Raw genomic sequence first — 26,546 nt, 5'->3', positions numbered from 1 at the left:
ATAGCTTGACAGTCAATAAACCTTATACTAAACACAGCATATATTGGCTTTTACAGAACTTGTGCACGTAGAGATCATTTATATTCTCCAGAGATTTAAGATTAGTTGAAACCTCCATGGGTAAATCGCAGCCTCCAAGCAGTCACAATCAAGTAAGAGCAAGAGGATGCAATGGATACTAATGAACAGAGCCTGACTACGAACACAATTTAGCAAGTTGTAATTTTTCTGTACAAATTATTTCACTTCTAGAATTTCAGAATCTCATAGTGTGCTTTTCAGCATATGTGACAATATTTGCAGATTAAAGGTAGGTCCGAAAACAGAATACAGCCACCAAAAGGTAACTCGAACCTCAATTCCACAGGAGTTGACAGGTCAAAAGGAGTAACTAACTTTAAATAAACAGATTCTGAATAGCGACCAGCATAAACAAGCTCCAGCTAGAGCTGCTGTACACTCCCCTCTCTGTCTGGTACCAGTCAGACACCTTGAAGCTGACTTTGTATCAGCTGTACTGTGTTAATAATGCGTGCGAGAAGACCAGTATAAGGGACACTGTTGTAGACTAAACACAACAAATCAGAAGGTGTTAACACGGGTCTCTCCAACAGCAACAAGACAAGGATATGCTCTGGCAATTCCGACCTAGTAGCACTAGGTTCATTAGAAATATAAAAAGAAAGTGGCAATCATATTTGACAACTGACAGAATGTGGTAAGAGAAGTCTACTAAGAGCTTTTAGGTTGGTGGCTGCAAGTTATGCATCAGCTTAACAAGCAGTTAAGTGCTACTTTATTTTTTAATGTCATAAAGCTAGGAATATATACTGCAACTCTCTTCTACAGCTTTCACAATTTTTCTGCATGCATCGCTCTGTTCAAGTTTCCACAAGCCCATCACATTCAATGATGAACTTTACAGCACTTCCACACAAGCCCTTTAAAAATAAATAAACATCTCAGTCTCCAGAAAGTCTTTTCCTATGTCATGGTAGCAAGCTGATGTTTACCATTAGGTGGCAGCGTAAGATCATCTGTTTCCTTCTCCCAGATGAACTGTTTTGGAAACTGGCGTGGGAAGAGGGAAGCATCTGTATTGAGTGGGTGGATACAGATGTGGAATGTACTTAGCATGTCAGCGTTTGCTTTCATGTACGAGATGGATCCACCATAGTGACCTCTGCTACACGCAAAACAACAAACACTATTTAAAAATTTTCTAACCACCACAGATCTGACTGCTGTTACAGCTTTGCAGAAAATGGATTTTCTTAGTCTGACAGAGTAGTTAGAAGAGTCAGGGAACCCTTGATTAAACAAGGACTTGTCGTGCAAGAGGGGAAAGTATGCAGTACATTGGAACAAGCAATTAATCCATAAACGTTATGTAGATCTAAATTTTCCACCACCAGATTTCAACCATTATCTTTAGGACACAGGCATCACATATTCTCTCCCAGAATTGTTGAAAATTCTGAACGATCCTATGTTGGTAGGACATAACCTACCAACAGCTCTAAACAACGAAAACCAACCCATGTACTGCCACATCACTGTTTAGGTCTGCATTTTCATACCAAGTTCCACATTTCTCAGGCTGAGACGATAACTGTGCACTCTTTTTCTTCCTTCCTTATTTAAGACCTCTCCGGGAAAAGCTAGCAGCCCTCGACTTGGATATGTGCAGTCTTCACTGAATTAAAAACTGGCTGGCTGGCTGGCTGGGCCCAGAGAGAGGTGGTAAACGGAGTTACCTCCAGTTATCAGATGGTCATTAGTGGGGTTTCCCAAGGCTCAGTACTGGGACCAGTCCTGCTTAATATCTTTATCAATTATCTGGATGAGAAGACCGAGTGCACCCTCAGTAAGTTTGCAGATGACACCAAGCTGGGTGCGAGTGTTGATCTGCTGGAGGGTAGAAAGGCTCTACAGTAGGATCTGGACAGGCTGAATCGATGGATCAAGGCCAATAGTATGAGGTTCAACAAGGCCAAGTGCCAAGTCCTGTACTTGAGTCACAACCATCCCATGCAATGTTACAGACTTGGGGAAGACTGGGTGGAAAGTTGCCTGGCAGAAAAGGACTTAGGGATGTTGGTCGACAGCTGCTGAACATGAGCCAGCAGAGTGCCCAGGTGGCCAAGAAGGCCAATGGCATCATGGCCTGTATCAGAAACTGTGTGGCCAGCAGGATCAGGGAAGTGATTGTCCCTCTGTACTCGGCACTGCTGAGGCCACGCCTCAAGTACTGTGTTCAGTTTTGGGCCCCTAACTACAAGAAAGACATTGAGATGTGTTTTAAAAGATGCATGTCCAGAGAAGGGCAATGAAGCTGGTGAAAGGTCTGGAGAGCAAGTCATAGGAGAAGCAGACAAAGGAGCTGGGGTTGTTCAGCTGGAGGAAAGACTCAAGGGGGACCTTATCACTCTCTACAACTACCTGAAAGGAGGTTGTACTGAGGCAGAGGTCGGCCTCTTTTCCCAGGAAATTAGTGATAGGACAAGAGGAAATGGTGTCAAGCTGCATCAGGGGAGGTTCAGGTTGGACATTGGGAAAAATTTCTTCACTGAAAGGGTGATCAGGCATTGGAATGGACTGCTTAAGAAGGTGGTGGAAATCTTGAACACTGCAAGTGTGCAAAAAACAATTGGACACAGAACTTAGTGAAATGGTTCAGTTGATGAGACAGTGATCAATCAAAGGCTGGACTCCATGACATTGGAGATTTTTCCAACTGTGATTCTATGGTTGTTTAAGGGTTCCTGGCAACATCTGTGTAACACCACAGCCAGGAAGAGAAAGGTGGCACAGCCCTGCATTGCACTTAAAGTGAGCGTAAAGATGGGGATAGAACACTAAAGTTTTGTATGAGTCTTTTCTCTCATTCTGCAAATTAAAAAAACAGAACTCAAGGATTAAATATTTTAAATACCTATCTTTTGGTGGGAAATAAATACCTCATAGCACACACACAACAGGCACTAAGTTACAGCAATGCCAAAAAACCCTTATCTGATTGGATCAGTTCTGTGTTTTAAAAGATGAATGAACAACTGCTAGGAAGGCAGGAGAACAAATGCTTGTGAACACTCTTTTACAAATACATTTGTGACTTTAATAATCAGCAAGTTCACATTGCATTACGATTTAAATTATTTTTTTATTTAGCAAGTGAAATTCTTAGTTGCATGACAGAAGAACTGCAATTAAGTTTTGGAAAATATGAAGAAATTATCAGACAGAAATTATGTATGCTTACAACTTGTCAAACCTGCAGGCTGAAAGATGATGGCCTGCACATTGTGTGTATATATAATGTTTAAAATATCTCGACTATGTAAAAGAAAGTCAGGAGGATGAGTTTATCCATAGTTCTTTCTTTGCATCCTTGCAACATTTGACTACAAAAAGAGAATTCCAGTGCATATTTTGAGCAAACACGTTACTCCTACAATATATCTAGAGGCAGCTTTGTAATTATTAATAAAACTTGTTAGATCCCTTATTATCTATTTCCCTTAATTCACAGTTCAAACCTTTTGTACACTGAAATCCCAGTCACTCCCAATTAAAAGAACAAGTTATCTTGACTTAAATCCCAGATAAAATATTGAAAAAGATGTTGTTTGAGGAGTATAGGATTAAAGTAGAGAAAAATAGTTTTCATGTCAGCCAGTCACAACTGCTTCTGGCAATGTTTGAGAATATATTATATGAGTTTTGAGATTAAGTGCTTCATTGAAAAAGTAACCTGACAAAATTAATATATCATCATTTTAAAGGAGACTTGCTACTATAAGATTGATTAAAACTTACTTATATGCAATAGAATACATCACATGGATTAAGGAACTAACTACAAAAAAACCCCCAAAAACTAAACAAATCCATGGAGAAGCAAATCTGAGAACATTTGTAGGTAAAGTTTCACTAAGGCCCACATCACCTTTTTAACAGGATTTAACAGATTTATCACCAATAATTTTTTATAAATATTTGGCAAAAACATTAGGAAGAAAGACTGTCATCTGGACTGAGAAGACAGACTTGTCAAGGAAGCAACAAACAGAAGAATACGGTCAAATGCAAGAAGATAAAGCTAGAATAAAGGATTCCAGAGAGTTGTTACAGAACAATGAGCAACCATACCAACAGCAAAAGCAGCAACTCAAGAGCATCAGCTAACAAACCACTCACTGCTTATTGTCAGTGCAGTATTGTGGTAAAAAAGCATTATTATGGGGTTTTTAATTTACAGACAAGGCAGGGAGAGTTAAGGAGTGACAGGAAATCTTCTAGTAAGATGTCGGAATATTGTCCACAGTCCTAAGGTCCATATTTTATCAGAGTTTGGAAAACTGAAGAATATGAAACAAATACCTAAGTTATATCAGAGGCTAGAGAAAAATAGTAAGAAAGAGACAAAATCTTCAGCTTGTTGAAAAAAAGTGGGTTAGTAGTTTGAAAAAAAAGAAAAATACATATTCAAACTAGAAGAGAAATGCATAGCCAGAGGTTGGAAGGTAAAGATGGGTCCACTGGAAATCACATTGAGATTTTGGCGAAGTGCAGCTTTCCCATCAGAACAAGGTAACAAATGGATAGTGCAGATTTTCTTCAGCACACTACCGCCCACAAACAGAGTATTCTGCAGATGAGACCTTAGTAATAGTTTACTTTAAAATAACCTGTGGTTTTGGTAGAGCTGGTATCTTGATCAAAAGAAATATTATTCCTAATGCTATTTCTAGGAGTCAGACATATTTGGAGCCCTAAGAGTGTCCCATTTAACCCCCCTAATTCCATTTTCATTCAATATAAAGTTTCTATTTTAGAACACAAATGACATAAATTCCACCATACTTAAGAACAAAAGTAAAGAAGACTGTGGGTTGGAAAACAGTATTAATATTACAGTAAAATAAACTAGCTGATGTAGCATAATAAATCACATTTTACAGTACAATTTTAGCAACAGATAGCAATCTAAACATCCTTAAAAGCCCCGTGAAACTCAAATGCAACAGTAGGTATGCCATAACTACAATGTATAAATCTGAAGCCTCGGGTTATTTACCAATCCTTAAAATCTAAACATCACTAGGGTTCAGTATATCAGTCTTTTAGATTATCTACAGCTCTAATTGATGATTCAAAATAGAGGATTATGAAGCAGGATACTGTGTGCACTAACAACTCCTTTCAGTTCAAAACAGCATACCAACAGCTAATAGATGTATGCATTTTTAAACCTTTCCCTGCCCTGTAAAGCATTAAACTTTTCTGGAATTCACAAAGGCACATATAGAGAAAACCACTAAAAAAGTGGATTAAAGGTATTTGGTACTCACTTGTCTATCTCAATACCAAGAGGATTAGCTGGACGTAGGGACAAGGGGGGAATCCCTTTGTTCCTGTCAGTGCGCATGTCATAATAGTTCATTTCATCCACCCAGACAGCAGACTGATCCAAGATACCTAGAGAAAACAAAGTGCAGATCCTTAAAACAACAAGGGCGGTCCAGCACCATCAACCTCTAACATACTGAATTAATTTCAAAAATCCTGATAAATATAAAATGCATGCCTAGGTAATATATTGGAAGATACATGGCAAAACAACCTGGATGCAATTATGCTAAATTATTTTATTACAGCTGCTGAAAAGGTATTCATGGCTGAGCATCAAACACATTATCCTCTTGCAGACTGCACAGGAGCATTTTCCTGAACACAGTTATTAGTATTTTCATTCCTGCAGGTCTTTTGGTGTCTGTTCAAACCTTGTCATTTACTACTTTCAAAACCATCTCTTATCTGGAAGTCTTCTTATTTGCATACTTTAGGGTTTTGGTGCCACACATTATCCAAAAGGTGAGTATGTAAGTGAACTTTGGCCACAGGTCAAGATAGATGACTCAAAGGACACAGAACTGACTTTGTTTCCAAAGCCTTAGCACAGACAAAGCATAAAGGTGAGGCACAAGAGGTCTTGGACCTCAGCTGAAAATGAAGCCAGCCATACTCTTGGCCTTGCCCTCCTTTAACATACGCATCATATACTCAACAGCAGAAATTAACTCAATCCCCACACTTACCTGTTTTTTAAAATATAAATTCTCCTCTCCCATCACCAAAAGCTTCATTGTGTAACATTTTCACTTGATTCACCTTTCTTTTATTAAGATCTTAGTGCAGCTTGGGAGAAATTATGTGTTATTTGTCATTAAACTACTGAGAACAAAAGCCTAAAATAATTCTTGTGGGAACTCCTGCCTTAGAAAAGATAACTATCCAACTTCATCAATGAGGGGTCCTGAAAGAAACATTTCCAATCCAGAGGGTATTTAGACTGGATTCTAGATTAAGTAGAGGTCCTAGACTGCTTGGCAACACCATTTCAGTGGTTAAGCATCTCAGGAAAAATACTTAAGACTTTCAGTCTTGCAGGATGGTTTGAATTACAAGTAAGAAACGGCACTGGTGACTCAACTTTCTTTAAATGGTTAACTGTCAGCTCAGGATTTAGGTGTAAAGTTCATGAGCTGGTTTATGTTTTGAATGTATCTAGTACACTACTTAAGAGTAATTACTGGATCTGTCATTACATTTTTTAAAATTTAGAAGTTTAGTGCTACTCCTAGCAGAAAAATGAAGGGTTACTTTTCATTAGTCATTGAGGGTTTTATCAGGATTTTGAGAAAGGATTAGTTTACATATACTGTGACTTTATCTCTACATATATTTGGACATTTTATTGATATACTCTGTTTTCTAGACAACAGAAAATCATCCTGAGGCGGATCCATTTCAAACACACATTTTATATAAAGAGACAGTCATATATTTGTTCAGCAAAGAAAACAGATGTGGGTTTGAACAAGAAATATACCTATTTTCTCAGGTTTAAGCAGTTTGAAGGAAACAGTTGAAGTTCCTTTGCCACCAGACTTTGTAGTAACAATAATGTCTCCCTTGTCATTTTTAGCCTGTCCAACTCGACACACAATTTTACTGGCAGACATCCATTCAGCGGTTAGCAGACAGTTGTGTCCACAGATTGTTAAACCTAGGAAAAAGAAAAAAAAAGAAATACTCTACTGTGAATAGAAGTGTCTTTTGAAATTCTGTAATGCAAATACATTTATGATGCTTCATGTATTTACATAAATATATGACTTTTCACCAGCCCCCTACACTCAATTACAGTCAAGGTGTCACAAATAAATTTTTCAGATGTTCCCTAGGTGACTTCAGGTCTTTTGTCCCAGTGACACTTCATGAGACACACGCAGCACTCCTTGGAACTTATTTCAATCTCTTCTACCAGTTGTGGGTTACTGTGACTTTTACTTCATATAGTACAATAGATTATTCTGTTTGCAAGACACTGGAGAACTGTGGTTCAGTATTGTGTTTCTGTGAAACTTCCACCAGAACTGCTTGCAACAAATGTTTCATAAGTTCAGTCTACATGACTTTGCAAAAAAAGAAAAAAAAAAAGACACTGCAACATATTCACAATGAACAATGTTTCTTCAGCCTTACTTATTTAATAGTACTTTTGTGGACACAGAATGGTTCTTTGGTCAAAGTAGTATTGACAAATATTCTGCCCCAATCTCTTCTGTACAAAATCCATGATGCAAGACTGATTCTGATGAATAAACTGCCCCGGTTATATGATAGAATTGGGCAGTATTCATCTATTCCCTCTTCTATACTCTCACAACAGAACCAAAAATGACAAACTATGAAATACATGAAAGTCTTTTCTCATAGGTAGAGACTGTGGTATACTAAAACTTATCAAGTTTTAGTGTTTAAAAACACCTCTTAAACACTTAAAAGTCAAGGTACGCCTTAATATAAGATCCAAGGCTTCCTGAGATTTTATGTCAAATCAGTCTGGTCAATCCAACCAATCAATCTGACTGGTTCTGGTCAGATCAGGACTCTGTTTGCTGAAATAGACTGATCATTTTCTGAGATCTAGAACAACAATTTCCATATTCCTAACTGGAGTTTTGCTGTCCTGAAAAAACGGCAAGATTCTAATTTCTATAGTACTGATTTGGAGAACACCTTCATTAAGTTCATCTTAGATAACATCCCTACCTAGGAAAATTTTGCCTTATGTCCAAAAGCTCAAGGCTGTACTAGAGTGTTGGCTGTACTGGAGTACAAATTAGTCAAGCACAGCAGTTCTTCCCTGTTGGCTTGGGTTTTGTTTTTAATTTCTAGAAAGCTCTGACCAATTTAAAAAATACTTAGAGACAGAAAAGGGTCAGCATATGTGGCTCAGTACCAAAGCTTCACACTTACTTTTTCTCACAACTTAAGCCTCTGACATGACACAGCAGACAAATTTGGCAGTTTTCATGGTTGTCAGACATAAAAATGTCTTATTCACTGCCAAAAACTATTTTGAAAGTGAAATCCAAAAAATAAAAACCCAAAAGGCATTGAATCTTATTACAACTGAAATTAATTTTACTTGAGCAAGGACAGCAGATTTGTTACTTAAAAGATGCCTGAATAAAGTGGGGGGAGTGGTGCGAAATCAGATACAGACACACAAAAAGAAGCCTTAACATGAAAAAACATTTTGGTTGTTTATTTGCAAAATTTTAACCAGTCAGGTTTTAGTTTTCAGAGGGGAAGGAAAAAACCATATATTTATGATGCACGGGTTTGAACCTTGTGTTATATTATTAGATCTTTTCTGGTTTTACGCTAGTATCTTCTCTAAAGGCGAAAAGATTGTGGTAGGGAACAAGACTAACTAGAAGACTTTGCCCAAACCATTCATAAAGAGGTTTTCACCCTAGAATTTCAAAGGTCTGAAGTCATGCTTAGATTAAATAAATCAAAAACTAAGCTACAGCAAATTTTTGATCAGCTGCTTGAATCAATTATTTTCTATTCATTGGAAGTTCCAAAAGCTCTCAAGAGAACAAGACTGCAAGATCCAACACTTCTGAAATGGCAGGAAACATTTGCCTGTACCTAAAAAATGCAACAGAAAGTTAAGTCTCTATTAACATTTTATATACCATACTAAATATAGTAATGGCACAATTTCTAGAACAAATAAAGAGATATTGGGGGAGAAGTTTTGATAGTACAGGTATGACATTTCTTTCTCCAAAAAGAAAAAAACTTCCCTTTAAATAAAACTTAATTTGAACCTGTTGCATGGTACAAACACCTTTGAGAACATCGTACTTGGGTTCTAGCTTTCATGTGCCTTTCAATAAACGGGCATAAGTAATTCTCTTATTGACACTTTCCAATTTTGGTTAAGCTTATATATGGACAATTTTACAATGCCTGCAAAACACAGCTGCAAATGTCTTAAAAGACAAACTAAACCTTGAAAACACGAATGTTACAGCAATCTCTTGGATTTTATTTTTTGTACCATGACCTATAGAGTCACAAATAAAAAGTTTATTTGGTTTCAAAGATACAAAGAGATTACTAGAAGGCATTCTCTTAAATGAAACAAAAAGCATGTTCTTCTAATATGAGATACTCTGTTTATATATAGAAAAAAAGTTTCTTGCTTTTCATCTTACTCTAACGCATCTCAAACTTTATAAACTTTATAAAAATCTCACTCAAACTCTGTTAACTCTCATGCCTACAAAGCCTCACTTTTGCAAGTATTTCCACTCAAGTTACAGGGAATATTCACATGCTTAATTTAACCATTAAAAGAAATCTTTACATGTCTTGGACCTTAGTCACTTACTGGAGAAAGCTGACAATTGAGCTAGTGAAAAAAATAAGGCAATCCATTTTTACCTCAAAGCATAAAATTATTAGCAACTATGTGTTCCTATCGTTACTCTGAAGGAAATACAGGAAATATAAGAAGTTGATCAGCTGTAATACTGTTCAGGAGATGTCCTCCTTCCAAGAACCTAGCACCGATAATTTCTAGAGGATCACAACAATGAGGTTACTGAATACACAAGAAATACACAAATAAACAAGAAATATACTCACCTCAAACATCATCAGTTATTTGAAGATTTCTCAATAAAGAATCATTAGTGTACCGCAACTTCATCTAGCAGCTCAGGAAAATACTACTTCCTTTTTTGAGAGACAGCAAACTGAAGTGGAAAACCGTAGTAGCTTATGCTTGGCCATAAAGCTCATTGTGGTGGCCATGAATGGAATTTGTGAATCTTCTTTTATAGTCATGAAACGAAATATTTTTTCTAGCAAAGCCAAACAAAATTCCAATGGACTTCAGAGGAGTCATGATTCCACAACAAATTAGACAAATTGTCTCTAACATGACTACTAAAGTACACATATGCGTAACTTACAAAAGAAATAGGGGAAATTCCAGTAGTTATAGTTAATTTGGATTTCAAGAAGATTTTACAAAGTCCTTCTTGAAAGGCTTATGAAAATTAAGCAGCTATAGTATGAACTTCAAATGGGTAAACAGCTCATTAAGACAGACACAGGGTTACGGTAAAGGGTGTGTTTTGACTGAGGAAAGTTTCCACAGGATATATGCTGGGATCACTTATGTTCACTATATTCATAAATTACAAGATAAAAAGGTTATAAAGTTTGCTGATGATATTACCAAAAAAAACCTGGAATAGAACTTATGAGACTGAGTGGATGCACTATAATGTAGATGCTACACAACAGCTAAAATTCAATAAACAAAGACATGATGCACACAGGCAAAACCTTAAATTCACAGATGACAGGCTCAAATTGACTTCTAACCCTCAAGCATGAAATCATAGAACTATAGTAGGCAGAACAACAAAAAACATTAGTTCGATACTTAGTGGAAGTTATATGGAAAACAGAAACCTATGAAAGAAATACAAAACAAAAGTGAAAGTACAGTGTTATGCCACAGTGCCTTCATATCCTGAACACATCATGTACCCAAGATGATGGTATTGAAACCAAGAGAGATTCACCAAAGAGCAACAAGAAGGGCCAAAGATACATGCAGAAAATTTAAATAAGCCAAGATGTTTCAGCTGGAAATGAGGCAATAGAGCAGTAACGAACAAACTCTATATGGTCAGGAGAATTAGAGAAAACATCTTGCTCCCTCTTGCAATAATGAAGTTAACATGTTAAAATCAAAACAGCAATGGAAATGGTTCTTCAAATAATGTGTAGCTAAATCACTGAATCGCTTTGTCATATCTGCTGCAGATGCACAAACTGACTTTACACTAATTCAAGGAATAGCAACCCTATAGTGACTTTCTCAATATATTGAAAACACTTCTGGTAGGAAAGTTTTCATGTAGAGATTCTCAATGCCTGGGAAAGTAACAAAGGTCCATCTCATTACATCCACCCTCTTCTAGTACACTCCAATAAGCATTCACTCTTAGTGTTCATGCTCAGAACAGGATGTTGAGTCAGGTTAAAGGTTCATCTAGCAAGTCTGATTACTTACACACTGGGCAGCACCCTTGAATTTCTGGATTCAAGCACATATTTGTGTAAAGGACATTTCTCCTACCATCCAATACAGATTCTACCATGCAAAAAAAATTCTCTTTAATCATATCCAAAATGTTACATTCTTCAGTATCAGGAGGTTTCTTTTCAACTCACCTATGAGGTCTGTAGGCCCAGTCCCCAAATTTTCTCCTCTTATTGTCACTTTTGTCCATGAGATGCCTTCATTGGGAGAGATGCCAGTTACAAGTGGGGGCTGCCGTGCTCGAGACATGATGTCTATTCAGTTACTGAAATCTGAGCTGGTTTTATCTGTTCAGCAAGAAATAATAAATTAAAAACCCAATAGTTATATTACGCAAAAAAAGTTATTAAAAACTTTTCAATCTCTTCTTCTAAAATGGTAGAGAAACATAAATGTGAATATGGAACACCACTCTCAAAGCCTTTTTCTGCCACATAGTTATAAAACAATAAAAATAACTACACCCTCTTTGCATTTCCTTTTATATAAATTAAATATAGCTCTGGTTCTGAACTACAAAGAAAAAGTATATTCCGAAAAATATGAAACATTGCAAAATTCTTAATGAAACTCTATACACACTCCAAATTACTTATGTCAGAATTCAAATGAATCTATTCAAATCTCTATTTGAAAGTATTATATTCCTTAAAAAGATTAGAATTGCTAAGATAAGCTAAGTAATAGACTATTTGGATAACTTCTCCATCAAAATTAGACATACTGGCCTAGACAGTTCCATGTGAAGAAGTCCCCAGCACTTATTTGCATAAAGCATCAACATTTACATAAACTGAGAAAATTAAAACATGACTTACAGACATTACACTAGCACAGATCACCAACAAAGCAAGTAATATCCCAACAGGTCAAAAAAAATGTACATAAAATCACTGAAAAACCATTTCCAGAAGACTGTTCCTTTGCACCTGAAATTAGGAGTCAACTCAAACCAGTTTAATTGGCCCTGTCATACAAACACCAATATGGAACACGTTATTCTGCCTACATTTAGTTTACCATGCAATTCATCACAAATTCCTACAGCTTATTAGCAGCTTCCTTTGTGCAGCTCTGCAGCTATAAAGCAGCTATAAGAAGCTGATGAGTATAATCTGAAGCATGTTAGCTTCCACTAACTTCTCCATTTTTACAACACTTACCAAATACCATCAGTATTCCAGAACCCCAGTTACACATATAGAATACTTTAGTGTAAACAATTCTAAAAGTTCAGGTTGGTAAAAAAGTGGAATATAAGCCAAGCCTCAAAAGGCTTCTCTTATCGTTATTTTGAATCGAGATGTATTTTCTATTTTTACTTGCAAACGGTCAATTCCATGAAACCTAGAAACTCTGTAAATCATCCCTAACAATAAACTGCAGCACAGTTGCAGTTTCCAAGCATCCACAGTCAGCAAATACTAGAATTGAGTAAGACATATTTGTTTCAGCTGCTTCTGCATATAAAAAATAAATTAATTGTACCAACATACACCATGCTTCTATACAACCTCCCCAGATTTTTTCAGTGTTACTAGCTAGATCTGACTGTGAATCAAAGAAGCTCCCACAGACTGGTTTCTTTCTTCACATTCCAAAATTGGAAGGCACATTGAAAATGATGATGGAAATTGAAAAGGCAGGAATCAGCAGGAGGATCTCACGGTGAAAGTAATCAAGTAATGCCACCAGAACAGTATCCTGTCTCTGTTTGTCTATACCACGGGTGCATCGCAGGTCACTTATAACAAAACTGCACATTTTTTTCTGATGCAACTTCAGAATCCACAGCCACACCTGAAGTCAGTGTGAAATGCACTCTGAATACAGGGAATACTGCACAATGATCTGAAATATTGAGGTCCTAAATAACAACCTCAATTCTATAATTACATCTGATCTGAAATGTGTTTTTCAGTTTCACATATTTACAATAAGAGTGCTATCATGCTCAAACCTATTTTTGAAGACAAATTCATCAATATAGAAAAGGCATCTAGATATTCTGAACATAACAGAACTATTAACACCTTCAGAGAACTTTTAAGACTACCTTTGAAGTGTGCAATTAAAAAGATATGCAAATTCACGTGAAACAAGCAAGAACGTAGTAAGTTGCAGTATGTCAGCCAGGTCCAGTACACGAAGGAAGTCTGGTAAGAGCCCATGATAACATACACCATGTAGGGCTGGTTTGGTTTTCTATTTTTGAGTAGCAAACCTCATATTTCTTGACTGGTTGCCTTCATAACATTACAAAATACATTATATGTTTAATAAAGCATTAGTTCCTCTGTTTTTTTGCAAACAACAAATGGATGAAAAAGGAATTAAGTTATACAGTATTGTATAACTTATTGTCTTATATGTAGAACACTGGAAATTCATTTTACATGAATCCAACATGAGACTAGAGAAGCCAGTAGTCAACACATGCAGTTTATAACATTGTGGGTAGAACAGCACTGAAGGAGAGGACTGTATCAGCAGATTACAAAGAGATCAGCTGACAGTCTTATCCAGCTACGGAAGAGAAAGCTGTGCTCCGTGCTTGTGCCCTACTCCTATTTCTTTCCCAGCACTGGCTTTTCGCCCTCCTCGCACAGAGACAGTCTCTGCCTCACTTCAAAACTGAGGCCAGGTTCTAGTCTTGCAGATAAACTGCTTCCTGCCCCTATCCTGTTGATTCTCTCTCTGACTTTTTATCCATAAATTAAAGCAGGGAGGGAGAGGGGTGGTACTATTCCATTCTCCTTTCAAATCCAGACACCTTGGTAATTCCTCTTCTTTACCTCCCCGTTCCCTACTCCAACCTGCCTTATCCAAGTAGCCCATCTACACTACTATTGATCCACTTCCTTGCCACAGGTGAAAATTGGAGACCCCATCTTCTGTCAACATTCCTCCTGTCTTGTTTATTCCTATACAAGATGCACATGCACAGAAGCTCAGAACTTTCTGCATTTGAAGTTTCTTCTGGAGTCCTGTGCAAAGAGGATGTTAGAGAAGAATAAAGTATCTAATTTTATCAAGAGGGAGGAGAACAAACTCCATCTATTCCTCATAATCTTACCTATGTAGTTTTCTGAGCTTTTCTCACAGATTCTCAGCAGAGCTTGAAGATACACAACAGCAGCAAAGGAACAGTGGTGCTGTGTCCTCACATGCACACCTAATCACCTTCTGCAGGAAGCAGCATCTGTCTAGATACCAGTAGATCAACATAAAGCATCTATTTTACTTTAGAGCAATTTTTTTGGTAAAGATTTACATAGAATAATAATCAATAATAGAGATGTAAAAAAGCCATCTCCAGGAACTTCAAGTAATATGCAGAGGAAGAAACCTCCAGGAAAACAAGTAAAATAGGAGTTACTGTGGTATTATTTGGTTGACTCCCCTCCCCCCAAAACATTATAGTTCCCTTGCATTGCAGCTATTGTCTCTTTCAAAATACCTAAGCACACAGGTAATTGGCTTGTTTCAATACCAAAACTCAAAAGTAATATTACAACATATTGTTCTGGATTTCAGAAATTGGCACTAGATCCCCCTTCATGATGAGCTAAATAAATGTAATAAAAATGCTGAGCCTCCTGAGATCTAATATTTCTTCCAAAGTATTTCCATGCTTACTGCAGAATTGCTTTAAAATACCTCACTGGAATGAGAATACCACAGTAAATCTCAACACATTACAAAAGCACTATAGCACTGAGATGTTCTACTATTATTATTATTATTATTATTATTATTATTATTATTATTATTATTATTTTCAAACAGCAATTGCTTTCATTTATTTCAAAGAGTAAGTAAAGGAAATCTTTGGAATATGTAATTATTACAAATATCAAACAAATGCAGGGGAGCCTTCAATTCATTTAGAATATTTCTTCTCCTTATGACAAACATGTCAATAGCCAAAATGACTGAACTGCCTATTGGGAGTAGTACACTAGCCAGTGTACTACTACTGTGTCCCAAAAGCAAGTTTCTAAATTTGTTTAAAAATATTTAAAGCAAAGTTAAAAAAAACCCTCCACCAATTACTTTTTCATTTCATAAAACAACACAACCACGTAAATACAAGCTTTTGTTGCAATTCTATATGTTGTCCTAAAACATAAAATCTATTTTTACAAATATATATTATGCATAAAATAATATTAGAAAAAAGCAGCCCTCTTCCTGACTAGGGGAGATTGCATAGACAGTTTTCTCTACAAGCTATTTCCTCTGAGGGGTCAGGCTCACTGAAGAAGCATCAACAAGACATTTTTTGCAGTGGACAATCTTCTTCTACGCTAACCAAGGTCTCTTTCCCTCTTTTTTCCTCCCTCACCAAGGTCTCTTTCCCTCTTTTCTCCTCCCCATTCTTTTCTTTTTTAGACTTCATTTCCTCACAGTATCTCCTCAACAGTTTAACATGGATGACATCTGTTTGACTGCTCCCATGATCTTGTCCATATTATTCTGTTATTCTGTCATAATTCTTGCTATGAATGTGCAAAGAGTTAGAAAGCCTCCGCAAAGACCACCTACTACAAGGCCATCTTGAAAAATGCCTTTCATAAACACAATTTTTGTCTTTACATGAGCTTCTTAAATAAACTGTCCTCTCACAAAGGTTTGGTAAAAAAAAAAAATATCCAGACAATTGTAAGCATTCCAAGTTTGCTAAAGAGAGGACACCTTCCCTCTTTATCCTAAGAAAAGCCCCTTTAAAAACAAATAATGAAGCAATGAAACATGGTCCAACATAAGTGAAAGCACAAGTCTAGTTGGTTTTTTTGACTTTTGTAAGCCTTTAGTTTAAAGCTGGTTTAAAAGAAGAGTTTTGAAATTTCCACATTCAACTTTCAATGGCGAACAGAGAACATCATCATCATCATCATCATCACCATTCTGGAAGGATCACCAGAATACTAAATAAATGAAAAACAAAAATTCAGGATTGACGCTTATTACATTGGCTGTAAGTTCAAATCCCAAAGAAAAACTACAAACATCATGAAGGCATGGAACTTTGGAAGGTGAGTAACAATATGGTGCCACCTTACAAATCTCACCAGGGAAATTCTGGGGAAAATTAGCACTTGAATTGTTTTAAAATGGAGTTTCTGACTTCTAAAACAAAGATGGTTCCAGTGACTAGAAATTCAGCTAAGTTTTCAGTAGTACTTTGTCACAGACACTGGACCTAAGGGATTCTCTCAGAGGAAGGCAGACTCAAGGTCAAAGCAAGCGCCACAGTCATCTAGCAAACAGAATCAAAGCTGTCAAGAAGGGACGGAAGTAGAAGCCAATTTCTCATCATTGAGGAAGTCTAAGCTACAAGCAAGCATGCAAGTCTTCACATAGCAACTATTTGTTCTCAGTCACATATATGTAACTATACAATATAAAAAATTTTGAGGAAGGAACAGCAAAGCATCACCCAAGTGCAAATCACAGTATGCCTCAGGTGTTGCTGTTTACTTTTAAAAGAAAACCAATCTGAAACCAATAGGTGAGTTACTCTTATACACTAACTTATTACAGCATTAAATAATTTCCAAACTAAAAGATCTGTGAAATGCCTTTTTAAACAAGCAGTAAATACTCAGAGTCCAGTACATAGGTGATGGACTTTTCACCTTAAACTACACAAACTTGTGCTTCTAATAAGTAAATCTAATAATCTGTTCTCACTAGAAAATCTGGAGAGTCCCCTGAGAACAACACACTATGACAGAGTCAGTGACGGGACACAGCAAATGACCCCAAGAAGGATGACAACGCAAAATGTTTCCTATATGTTTGTACTCAAAACTATTACAAACTGAAGAAAAACACTACTGCAACCTTTTCTGTGCTTTATCTTCCCAACAACATAAATTCAGACAGACAATCTACATAAACCAAGAATTAAAAGCATCCAAAAAGCAGCACTGTGAAAATAACTGACATTTATTAACCCCTCTGGAGATCTTCAGTGCCCTAGAATTTCCACAGCCTTCAGCACTGCATTAATAATATAAGGTCCATTCCTGCAAGCCTGCCAGAAAAGACTGGGAAGTGAATAAGCTAAACAATGCTGAAATTCCAAGTGATATTAAGAATCTATGCATGTTTATTTAAATAATAAAAGACTTGTCAATTTAAACAAGAAGTGCTCACGAATCTTACATTTAGGGGGAAAGAAATTCTTCAAAACACCACTAAGCTACTTATAATGAAAAGATGAACAAACATAAAAAAGTGGGTAATTTCACTGTCACACAGAAAAAACAAAGGCTCATTTGTCTTGCCCTGTCATATCCGGCGTGTTGATTCAAGCCAATATTAACACTGACAAACATGTTAACTTACAGGACAACGCTACATGCCAAAAATCTGTTTCAATTTGGGAGGATGTGCGAGTTTTGCGACAGAAAGGGCAAATGACGAAAAAAGAAAATACTTGCAGTATTAAATAACATAATATGATACCCTTCGCTTTTTGAAAGGGCTCCTGAATTTCCCTACCAGCCACAAAGTGTGTACTAGAGATTTTAGTTTTAGGGTAGCCAAGCAATGAGCACAGCAGTTTTGCTTTCACAATAGCCATACTGCGTATTCCCTCGGTATCTCAGAGGTCCTGCTTTCCATAACCCAGCCAGGTACATCTTCGTGGTGATGTATCTTGACAGAGTGAAAGCAAAATAATCACAGCACTCAGCGATGCCATTAACATTTCTGAGTCACAAGGGATTAAAAGGCTTGGACCTGAGGCAGATGCTGCGAGAGCCCCGGCAGAGGAGTTCAGCCTGGGCTGCAGCTGCGAGGGATTGACACCGCTCACGGTGGAACCCGGCTCAGGAGAAACTCCGGGCACAGTTCCGGCATCCGAAATAAATTAAAGTAAACAGTGTTGCTCTCTCTCATCCACCCTGTTAGCAGCCTCTCGGTTGAGCTGGAGACCACACACCCAGACCACACAGCACCAGCTGAACTCACTCGCACGCAACATCTAGAAGCTGTCACTCTGCTGAGGTATGAGGAGGGAAGGAGGGGGGCCGGAGTGCGAGAGTGTGTGTGTGTTTAGAAAAGCCGCTTGCTCTCTCCTCCTACCATTACAGCTGGTTATGTTTTGTGTGGTTGGGAAGGAGGGAAAGAAGGGAGGGATAAAAAAGGACCTATAAACCTCACTAAGAAAACATACTGGTCTTGGCCTTTTGTAGTAATGATTTGCACTCCTCCTGTACTAGTTTAGTAGCTGATGAAGGGCTAACAAAGCATCCATTTAACATCAATTAACCTTCTATCTATCACATGTCAAAAAAAAAAATCTAGACTAGCATAAATCCATGGTTCCTTGTACATATTAAACGACAGTACCCTGTCAGTTACAATGTACAACATACCTATATACTGATCTATGTTTACATCAGGAGTTTTGAGATATTTATTTATTTGGAGAGGGGAGATATTCCCCACAAAGAACAATCAACCACACAAATGCCCCTATGACATCAAAACGCTGATTTTTTTCCACAAACATTCCATTGTAAAATGAAATTTTGTTCATTAGTATCATACACTGTAAACAACCTGAAGGAAGTTAATGAGCCAACATAGAACACTGAGTTCGTACTCATCAGCAAGAAGTAAAAATAGCAAACCACTAAAAATAGATTAAAAGGAACAATAACCTATAATACAGATGAACAGAGACTTTTAAAATGGGGGGTTTCTTTGTTTCTTTTAGTTCAGAAGATCATTTCAGCTGCCAATTATATCACCTGTTCAAAGAGAAAAAGCTGAATAAAATGTTTGAAGACTTATAAAATCTATTTTAGTTAGTCTACTTTAAAAAAAGATTTCCTTCCCCCTGCTCTTCTACCATGAACACACATACCTCCTCCATCAAACTCACCAGCACACAAATTTAATTTAATATATACACAGTCTGGGCAGCCCAGAACCACAATCACATTTTCACTTCAGTTCAAAATTTTTTTACCTAAGTGACAATGACAATCTCCAAGTGCCACTATTAAACAAACCCATCAATACTACAATAACCCAAACAGCCCTATAAACTTGGATTAAAATGTTTTTGTTTGGGAAAGCTTCAAGAAAAAATTCAAAAAAATATTTCACCTTATCAAATACATTATCAAAAAAGTTAGCTTTAAAGTTCCTTAACTTCACAGTGAAAATAAATTATTCCCCCGATTTATTAATTATGTCAACATGCTGGTTTATACCAGTCCTTGAATGAACACTTTTGCTGGTATATTCAATGTTACAGCACCTATTCATTACCAACACTCAAGTCAAACCAATTTAAGTTTTCTGAACATCTGTTTGGTCATACTGAATTGGCTAGAAAAAGGCAACAGCATAGAAGAAAATATAATTAAAGGAAGTCTGAACACAGATGTTTCTCCCCAAAATTTCCTCTACTTCCATTATAAATTATATTACAAATCCCCAGAAATTAATTCATCTCCTTGGGTAAAAGCTTCTGTATTTATTACGTGACACATCACTATAATCCAGCAATGTTTTGAAGAAAAGCCCTAAACATGTATATATAAACATATATGTAAAAAAAAGTCAACTCAGCTTTATACAAAACCATATCACAGACGGTCATAAATCTCCCATTACTTTCTAAATTCTCACAATGCACGTCTTCCTACATCTGCTTCTACCTCCAACATTCAGCAAAGTTTGCTTCATCCAGAAGTCATTATCATTATTGTCCTTTAGTTAAGCCATTCATTCCTCTTTTGTTCTAAAGTTATTCATAATTTTCTGTACATCATTACAGTTAATAGGAAAATGGTAAAGAATCTTAATACCCTCATCATCCCTCAATCTTCTGCTATTCACAGGCAGAAGCATGTATTGAAAAGAAGTATTGAAAACAATACTTCAAGCATCAAAAACTTTCAAATATGTTTATTCAAATGCATTCAGAAAGATCCAGAAGTTCAGAAAAATAAACTAAATAAATCCCAAAGGGATGAAAATTTTTTTTTCTAGAGAAAAGAAACAAGACATCACAGATTTTTTTCTAAGCCCTATAACTACACACAATATTCTTTATAAAAACACTATATAACCACTGTAATTACACAGTTCATATGACTGAAGTTTTAACTTGGGTGCTTATACGTAGGACTGCAACACTAAATTTAACATTGCCATGGGACTTTTTTGGCAGTTCCTTTTTTTTCAAAAGTATTTAAAAGATGAGATGTGCACTTGTGTTACTGAGATTCCTGTATTATTCATTTTCTCTCCTAAACACCTCTTTCTGGCCTCTGCTCAGAGAAGTACTCAAGCCATACACTACAGAATGTTTCTCATTCACATGGTCAAACACACATTCAAGTCTTGCCCTGACAGACTGTGTGCACAGGTATTTTTCTAACAAAAGCCTGCTGTTGCCTTACATACTCTAAGTCTTCATTTCCACTCATGCATCTGAAATCCCTTCTCCTGTATGGAGCTATCGTGCTTTTAGAGCAGTGAAGCTGTCTTTTGAGAAACAGAAGCTCCTGTCTTTTGAGAAACAGAAGCTCCTGTGCCTTCTCTGCTAATGAAGAGGAAACATAAGAGAACTCATTGGCTATATACATATCTTCTTAATTTTTTTCCAAATATCCAATGTGCAATTGAAAAAAGCAGGGTACACCTGTTAAAACCACAGCGAGATTTGAAATGTCACAAGACTCACAGTATTCTTACATATAAAACTGAAAGTAATTGCTTTTTTAATTGAGACATTTTATGAATATGTAAAAAAAATCAATTTAGTTTGCCCTCAATACAAAAGCAGGCATTTAAAAAGGAATTTTTGCTCAGCATAAGCCTAAATCTTTAATTAATACAGGCTTTTTTACGAACTTCAAAATACAGGGTACATTACTTTTTAGTTATCCACAAAGTCAAAGAAAAAAAATAGAAGTCTAAATATACCTAAAAACCCCTGACTTATATTGTAATCTGATCCAAAGACACTTTTACACTGCCAGAGACCCCACTGGTTTCTGCACAATATAGCCTAAGGTCCGCCTTTGAGAATTAAACTAGAAATCTGGGAATCTGCAGTTCCCTTAAGGTCAAGTGAAAACCAGATCCATTAAGGACTTGGTGTCTCAGAAATTTTGTTTTCCTTCAAAACAAAGCAAACAAAATTAAAAAGGAAACACGGGCTTTCACACTCATCACCAGATGCAATCACAGTATTTTCTAATGAAAATGCTGAACATACTCTCTGCAGAATAACAACCTCTGTTGATAAAAAAAGACTACACAGCCCAAATTATTTTGGGAGAAAAAGCAGTAAATGCTTCCAAAACAATATACAAAGTACCATTCCAAAGAATTTCTCCATAGGAGGGAGGAGAAGTGTTTGGTTTGGTGTTGTTTAAAATACGAAATATGTAGTTTACCTTTCCCTATGCAATGCCCATAACATGGGGATCACAATGAATAGTTATTTTCAGGCATTTCTCTCATTACTCAGTTTCTGGGAAAACTGCATGCTTCAGGTTTGTTGGGTTCCCCCCCCCCCCTCCAGGAGATCACAAAAATGAGTTCTCTCTCCTGCCTTTCCCTTCTCCTCTAACTTTTGACAGAGAGAAAAATCCAACCGCTTTGGAACTGAAACGCTGAGTGAAATTCCTGAAAATAATTTCCAGGGTAAGCTACAAAAATTTTAATCAGTTAGATTTTTGAACTCATACTTTGCAAGCTGTACACACAGACCTTTGCTTTTATGTTCAGCGCAGAAGATGAAACATCAATCTGACATGACCGCTATACATGTGCTGTCTAATCATCCCTCATCCTCCAAGCACCTTTACAAACAAGATTCCCTCCATTACCAAACACCATATTTCTCCCCTGGGAAAAGTAATTTGAAAGACAATGTTGCACAGCCCAGATTTACAGAATGTAGGTGGTCCAAGACAGAAGGTCAAAGTTAAGCTGAAGAGCTAACATCTGACTTCTGCTAAAAGATAGTAATTTAGCAGTTTTCATATTTTGAACCTTCAGCTTACTTTTAAGTAGAGCAGTAGATTTCACTCTGTCTGAAAAACTCACATAGAAAATAAAGTCACTGTAACACGTACAGTCTTCTGGGTACTATTTTTCAGTCCATGATTGTAAAATGAAGTACTACTTATTTCTCCTGTGCAAAGTTTTCTCTGCCTGTTTGCTTAAGTAAATAGTGATCTACGGGTATTTAAAGTACATGCAGGTAGTCTCCCTCTGTGCTTCAGAGGCTTTTGTCCTGGAGTACAAAGCTCTAACTGTAGATTATTTTACGGAGACTTTCCACAGCTGTCAAAATTCGTGTTTTTAAGAACGTCGTTTATATTCAGTCTTCTGTCACCATCCTATTGAGATAACTACTTCTTTCTTTTCATATTCTTTTTCGGTTTGGGCTGTTTTTTTTTTTTTTTAAATGAAGTAGGAAAGCCGAAAAGCACAAAATAAACAGAATTAAAATAACTCAAAACTGATGTTTTGTTTTAAGTACAGTGCTTAAGACTTACTGAATTTACAGCTAAATGTACCAGTACATTGAAAGAAATTGATTAAGTATGGTTTAACATAATGTACCTAGAAGTTTTCATCACTAAAAGAGGTCACTGCCACTGCCTCTGCCTCTTTAGTCAACCTACTTATTTTGCTTTAGTCCAGCTTCTCTGGGAAGAGCAGCATAATAAAGAAAGGACTATCAGTGGATAGAGTTTCTTTCTAATAGGACCTCAGGAAAACAATTGGTGGATTACATATTTTAATGCCTGTTTTTCCCTCAAATCTTCTCAACAACTAGCAAAAAAACCCTCGCTCATACTCACAAGAAATCCTACAATTAAAAAGAAAATCTGAATACTGTAGATTCAAAAACACTTAGTGAACAATACCTTTTGTACTGAAGATGAAACAGTTTCTTCACATAACAATATCCACTGCTCCAAGGGCAAAGTGAAAAATAACTTACTTTAAAGACTTATTTTTTTAATTTTTTTTTTTAATGTTCATGATTTAGAACTTTACATGGTTGGGTTTTTTCCAGAATTCATTTGAAGTATTCATTACCTTGGACCGCTATTCAGCTCCCAAATACGATAAAGCAATTATAGGATTAAAAAAACCCACAACTATCAAGTCTGTAAAAATATTGTAATTTATTGAACAAAGGCCATAAAAACACAAGACAACTTTAGATTTTGTTTGAAAAAAATCCAGCATAAGTTTGATGGATAACATGCTTTTAATTGAATAGTTTCACCTCTGACACGTCCTAAAAAAGTTATGTTTTCCATAGAGAAAACGTTCTTACCATTACAACTTAAAATAAGTTTCACTGAGTTAAGTCATACCAGTATGATGAAAATAACTGCATCTGTTTTAAGTGATGTTTCAGACAACAGAAATCCCATCTTAGTAAAAACATTGTTGTCCAAGAAGTGGGCATAAATCACAAAAACTGTAAACTAAGCTATCCATGGGAAAGAAATCAGCAGCAGGACATGCCTTTTGCTGCTTCTTGCTGGGTCAGTGCAAGCTGTGATAAGATGCTATCAAAATAGGGAAGCAAGAATTACAGAGCTTTCCTTCTTCAGCTGAGCAAAAGGTAAAGGAAGAAAACAGACCTGTTTTCCTAAGCCATAAGTTTGTTTATTTGCAAGCCTTTAACTGTTTTGACAACTTCAGCAAAAGCAAAAACAAAGCAAAGTTTATAGTAATGAAATGCGCAGAAATCACTAAAGGAGAAAAGAGACTGTTTACTTGTTTTAAGAACGCTCAAAATGCTTGGAAAGTTGAAATAAGATTACAATTTTAAACTAAACTTTAAATAATGAATATTTGGAGTTTATATTTAATCTGATGTTGTGTCAGATCTAGAATGGCTTAATATTTCACTGGCTTTTGATTCAAAACTTTTGAGCCTATGGCTAGAAGCTGTTAACCCACAACAAGCAAGCAAACTGCAGGAAATAAAGAAAAAGAGGAGGACAAAAAATAGAGGAAAAGCTGACAGTGTAAGAAGGAAGACTATATTGAAAATGAAAAAACCCTTTTGGAAACAAGATCATCCCAAATTTCAGATATCTACCCCTTGCCAAGAGATCATTTTCAGGTTCCTAATTAGGATATAGAAGCAAGGAGGAAAGACATTTGGCCATCCAGCTCATGGACCCTTCTGGACTGCAAGGCAAATGAGGGAAAAATATAGAACTGGGAATGAAGTAAAAAAAAATAAAATTAAGTCACAGAAGAGTATAACGCTTCCAGATAGATCTGAATGAAAACAACCATCTCTCAACATGTATATGTTATTTCGATTCCTTTCATATTTCTTACCCTGGTACTTTCCTACTGCACTCGCCTAAGTACCCACTCGTTTTTGGGGAGTTGTGTCTGAAACTTGACAGTACCACTAAATGCGAAATTAAAAAAAAAAAAAAAAAAATTAAAACCCAATCAGTCCTGCAAATAACCAGCTTTTCAGAGGTCAGACCTCACCTCTCCCTGCCCCCCGTTTTCCCTACTCCCTCATCCAGCACACCCACGGTTCACTGGTGTGAACTCGACCATCTCGGAGAGGTTGGCCTCGGTGATCTCTGAGGTCTTTTCCAACCTAATGGATTCTGTGACTTCAGACAGCCTCAGACCAGCCCCGTGTCCCGGAGCAGCGGGCGGGCCCAGAAGCTCCCACCAGGCCCTGACAGCCATGAGGAACAGAGGCAAAGCCCACGGAGCTGCTGCTGCCGGGCCCGACCTCTGGCAGCCGCCGTCACCCAGCGGGGCACCGTGTGCTCCTCGCGGGGGTGGCAGGTGACGGGAATTTCCCCGCCCTGTACTGTCCCCGGCCTCCTGCCAGGGCGTTGAGGGAGCACGGGAAAGCTGCTGCAGCCGGGAAGCCACCGGGTAACGGCGGGAGACCAGCGACGGCCCCCGCACCCCAACAGCCACCGCCGACAGCTCCGTCCCCCCCCGGAGCCGGGGCGGGGACGCGGCGCTCGACCCCGCCCGGGGAGCGGAAGGCAGGGGGAGGCCGAATGGAGAGAGAAAAGGGGAGGCCTCCGCCCGGGGAAGTGGTGGTGGGGGGTAAGGATCTGGAGGTGCCCCGCAGCGCGGGGCGGGGGGAGCGGGGCGGGGGCCGGGGCCGGGGCCGGTCACTCACCGCCCGCCGCCGTCGCGATCGCGTCCGGCACCTGCGCCCGGCACCGACAGGCGCCGCCAGCCGCCGCCAGAGCACATCGATGGAGCGCGGAGCGATCGAGGCGGGGGAAGCCGCTCCCGCCCCCTTGGAAGCCTCCAAAATCCCGCCCCCTGGAGGCCTCATCTCCTCAGAAATCCCGCCCCCCTCCCCTCCGGCCCCAGCGCTCTCTCGTGCGGTACCTATGTTTTCCCCTCCTGCCCTCGAGCGGGGTGTTCTAGAGGCGTCGGGAGCTCTGGGGTTGGTCCCTTCGTGGGTGAGGAGCAACAGGAAAAAATAAAAGCATGATAATAACAGCGTTGACAACAGCTAGGGACAACGACAACAGGACCCCGGGGGAATAGCCTGAAGTTGTGTCAGGGGAGGTTTAGATTGGATATTAGAAAATGGTTCTTCATTCTGGAAGGTGATTGGGCACTGGAACAGGTTCCCCAGGGAAGTGGTCGCAGCACCAACCTGCCAGAGCTCCAGAAGCATTTGGACAACACTCTTAAGCACATGGTGTGATTCTTGGTAACGTACTGAGCAGGGTGAAGAGATGGACTTTGGTGATCCTTGTGAATGGGTCCCTCCCAACTCAGGATGTTCTGCGCTTCTGTGAACAACGGCAATAAATGATAATAAAACCACCCCCTAGCACTGTCCCTGCGGGCAGAAACCCACCCAGAAGCAGCAAACCCACCCCTGTGCTGGGGCTGCCCAGGGAGGTCGTGGAGTCTCCCTCTCCAGAGACACTCCAAACCCACCTGGATATGTTCCTGTGTCACCTGCTCTAGGTGACCCTGCCTTGGCAGGGGGTTGGACTAGGTGATCTCCAAAGGTCCCTTCCAT

The 26,546-nt window shown here is 38.0% G+C and overlaps 1 protein-coding gene across 1 annotated transcript in view; it reads right to left on the bottom strand.

Moving 5' to 3' along the window:
- The window catches only part of EXOC2 (exocyst complex component 2), a 124,492-nt gene extending 98,699 nt beyond the window's left edge, over window positions 1–25,793 (bottom strand). The window contains exons 1-4 of the mRNA XM_064663041.1: window positions 25,680–25,793; window positions 11,623–11,778; window positions 6,896–7,072; window positions 5,355–5,481 (exon numbers count right to left, since the gene is read on the bottom strand). Of these exons, the coding sequence (XP_064519111.1) occupies window positions 5,355–5,481; window positions 6,896–7,072; window positions 11,623–11,740 (422 nt within the window). The 5' untranslated portion in view covers window positions 11,741–11,778; window positions 25,680–25,793. The remainder of the gene's footprint in view (window positions 1–5,354; window positions 5,482–6,895; window positions 7,073–11,622; window positions 11,779–25,679) is intronic.
- Between the last annotated feature and the right edge of the window lie 753 nt (window positions 25,794–26,546).

Source organism: Pseudopipra pipra, chromosome 1 (genome assembly GCF_036250125.1).
Source record: "Pseudopipra pipra isolate bDixPip1 chromosome 1, bDixPip1.hap1, whole genome shotgun sequence".
Taxonomy (NCBI): domain Eukaryota; kingdom Metazoa; phylum Chordata; class Aves; order Passeriformes; family Pipridae; genus Pseudopipra; species Pseudopipra pipra.
Note: the sequence above shows the minus strand (reverse complement) of the source record. Positions and strands in the feature narration are given on the sequence as shown.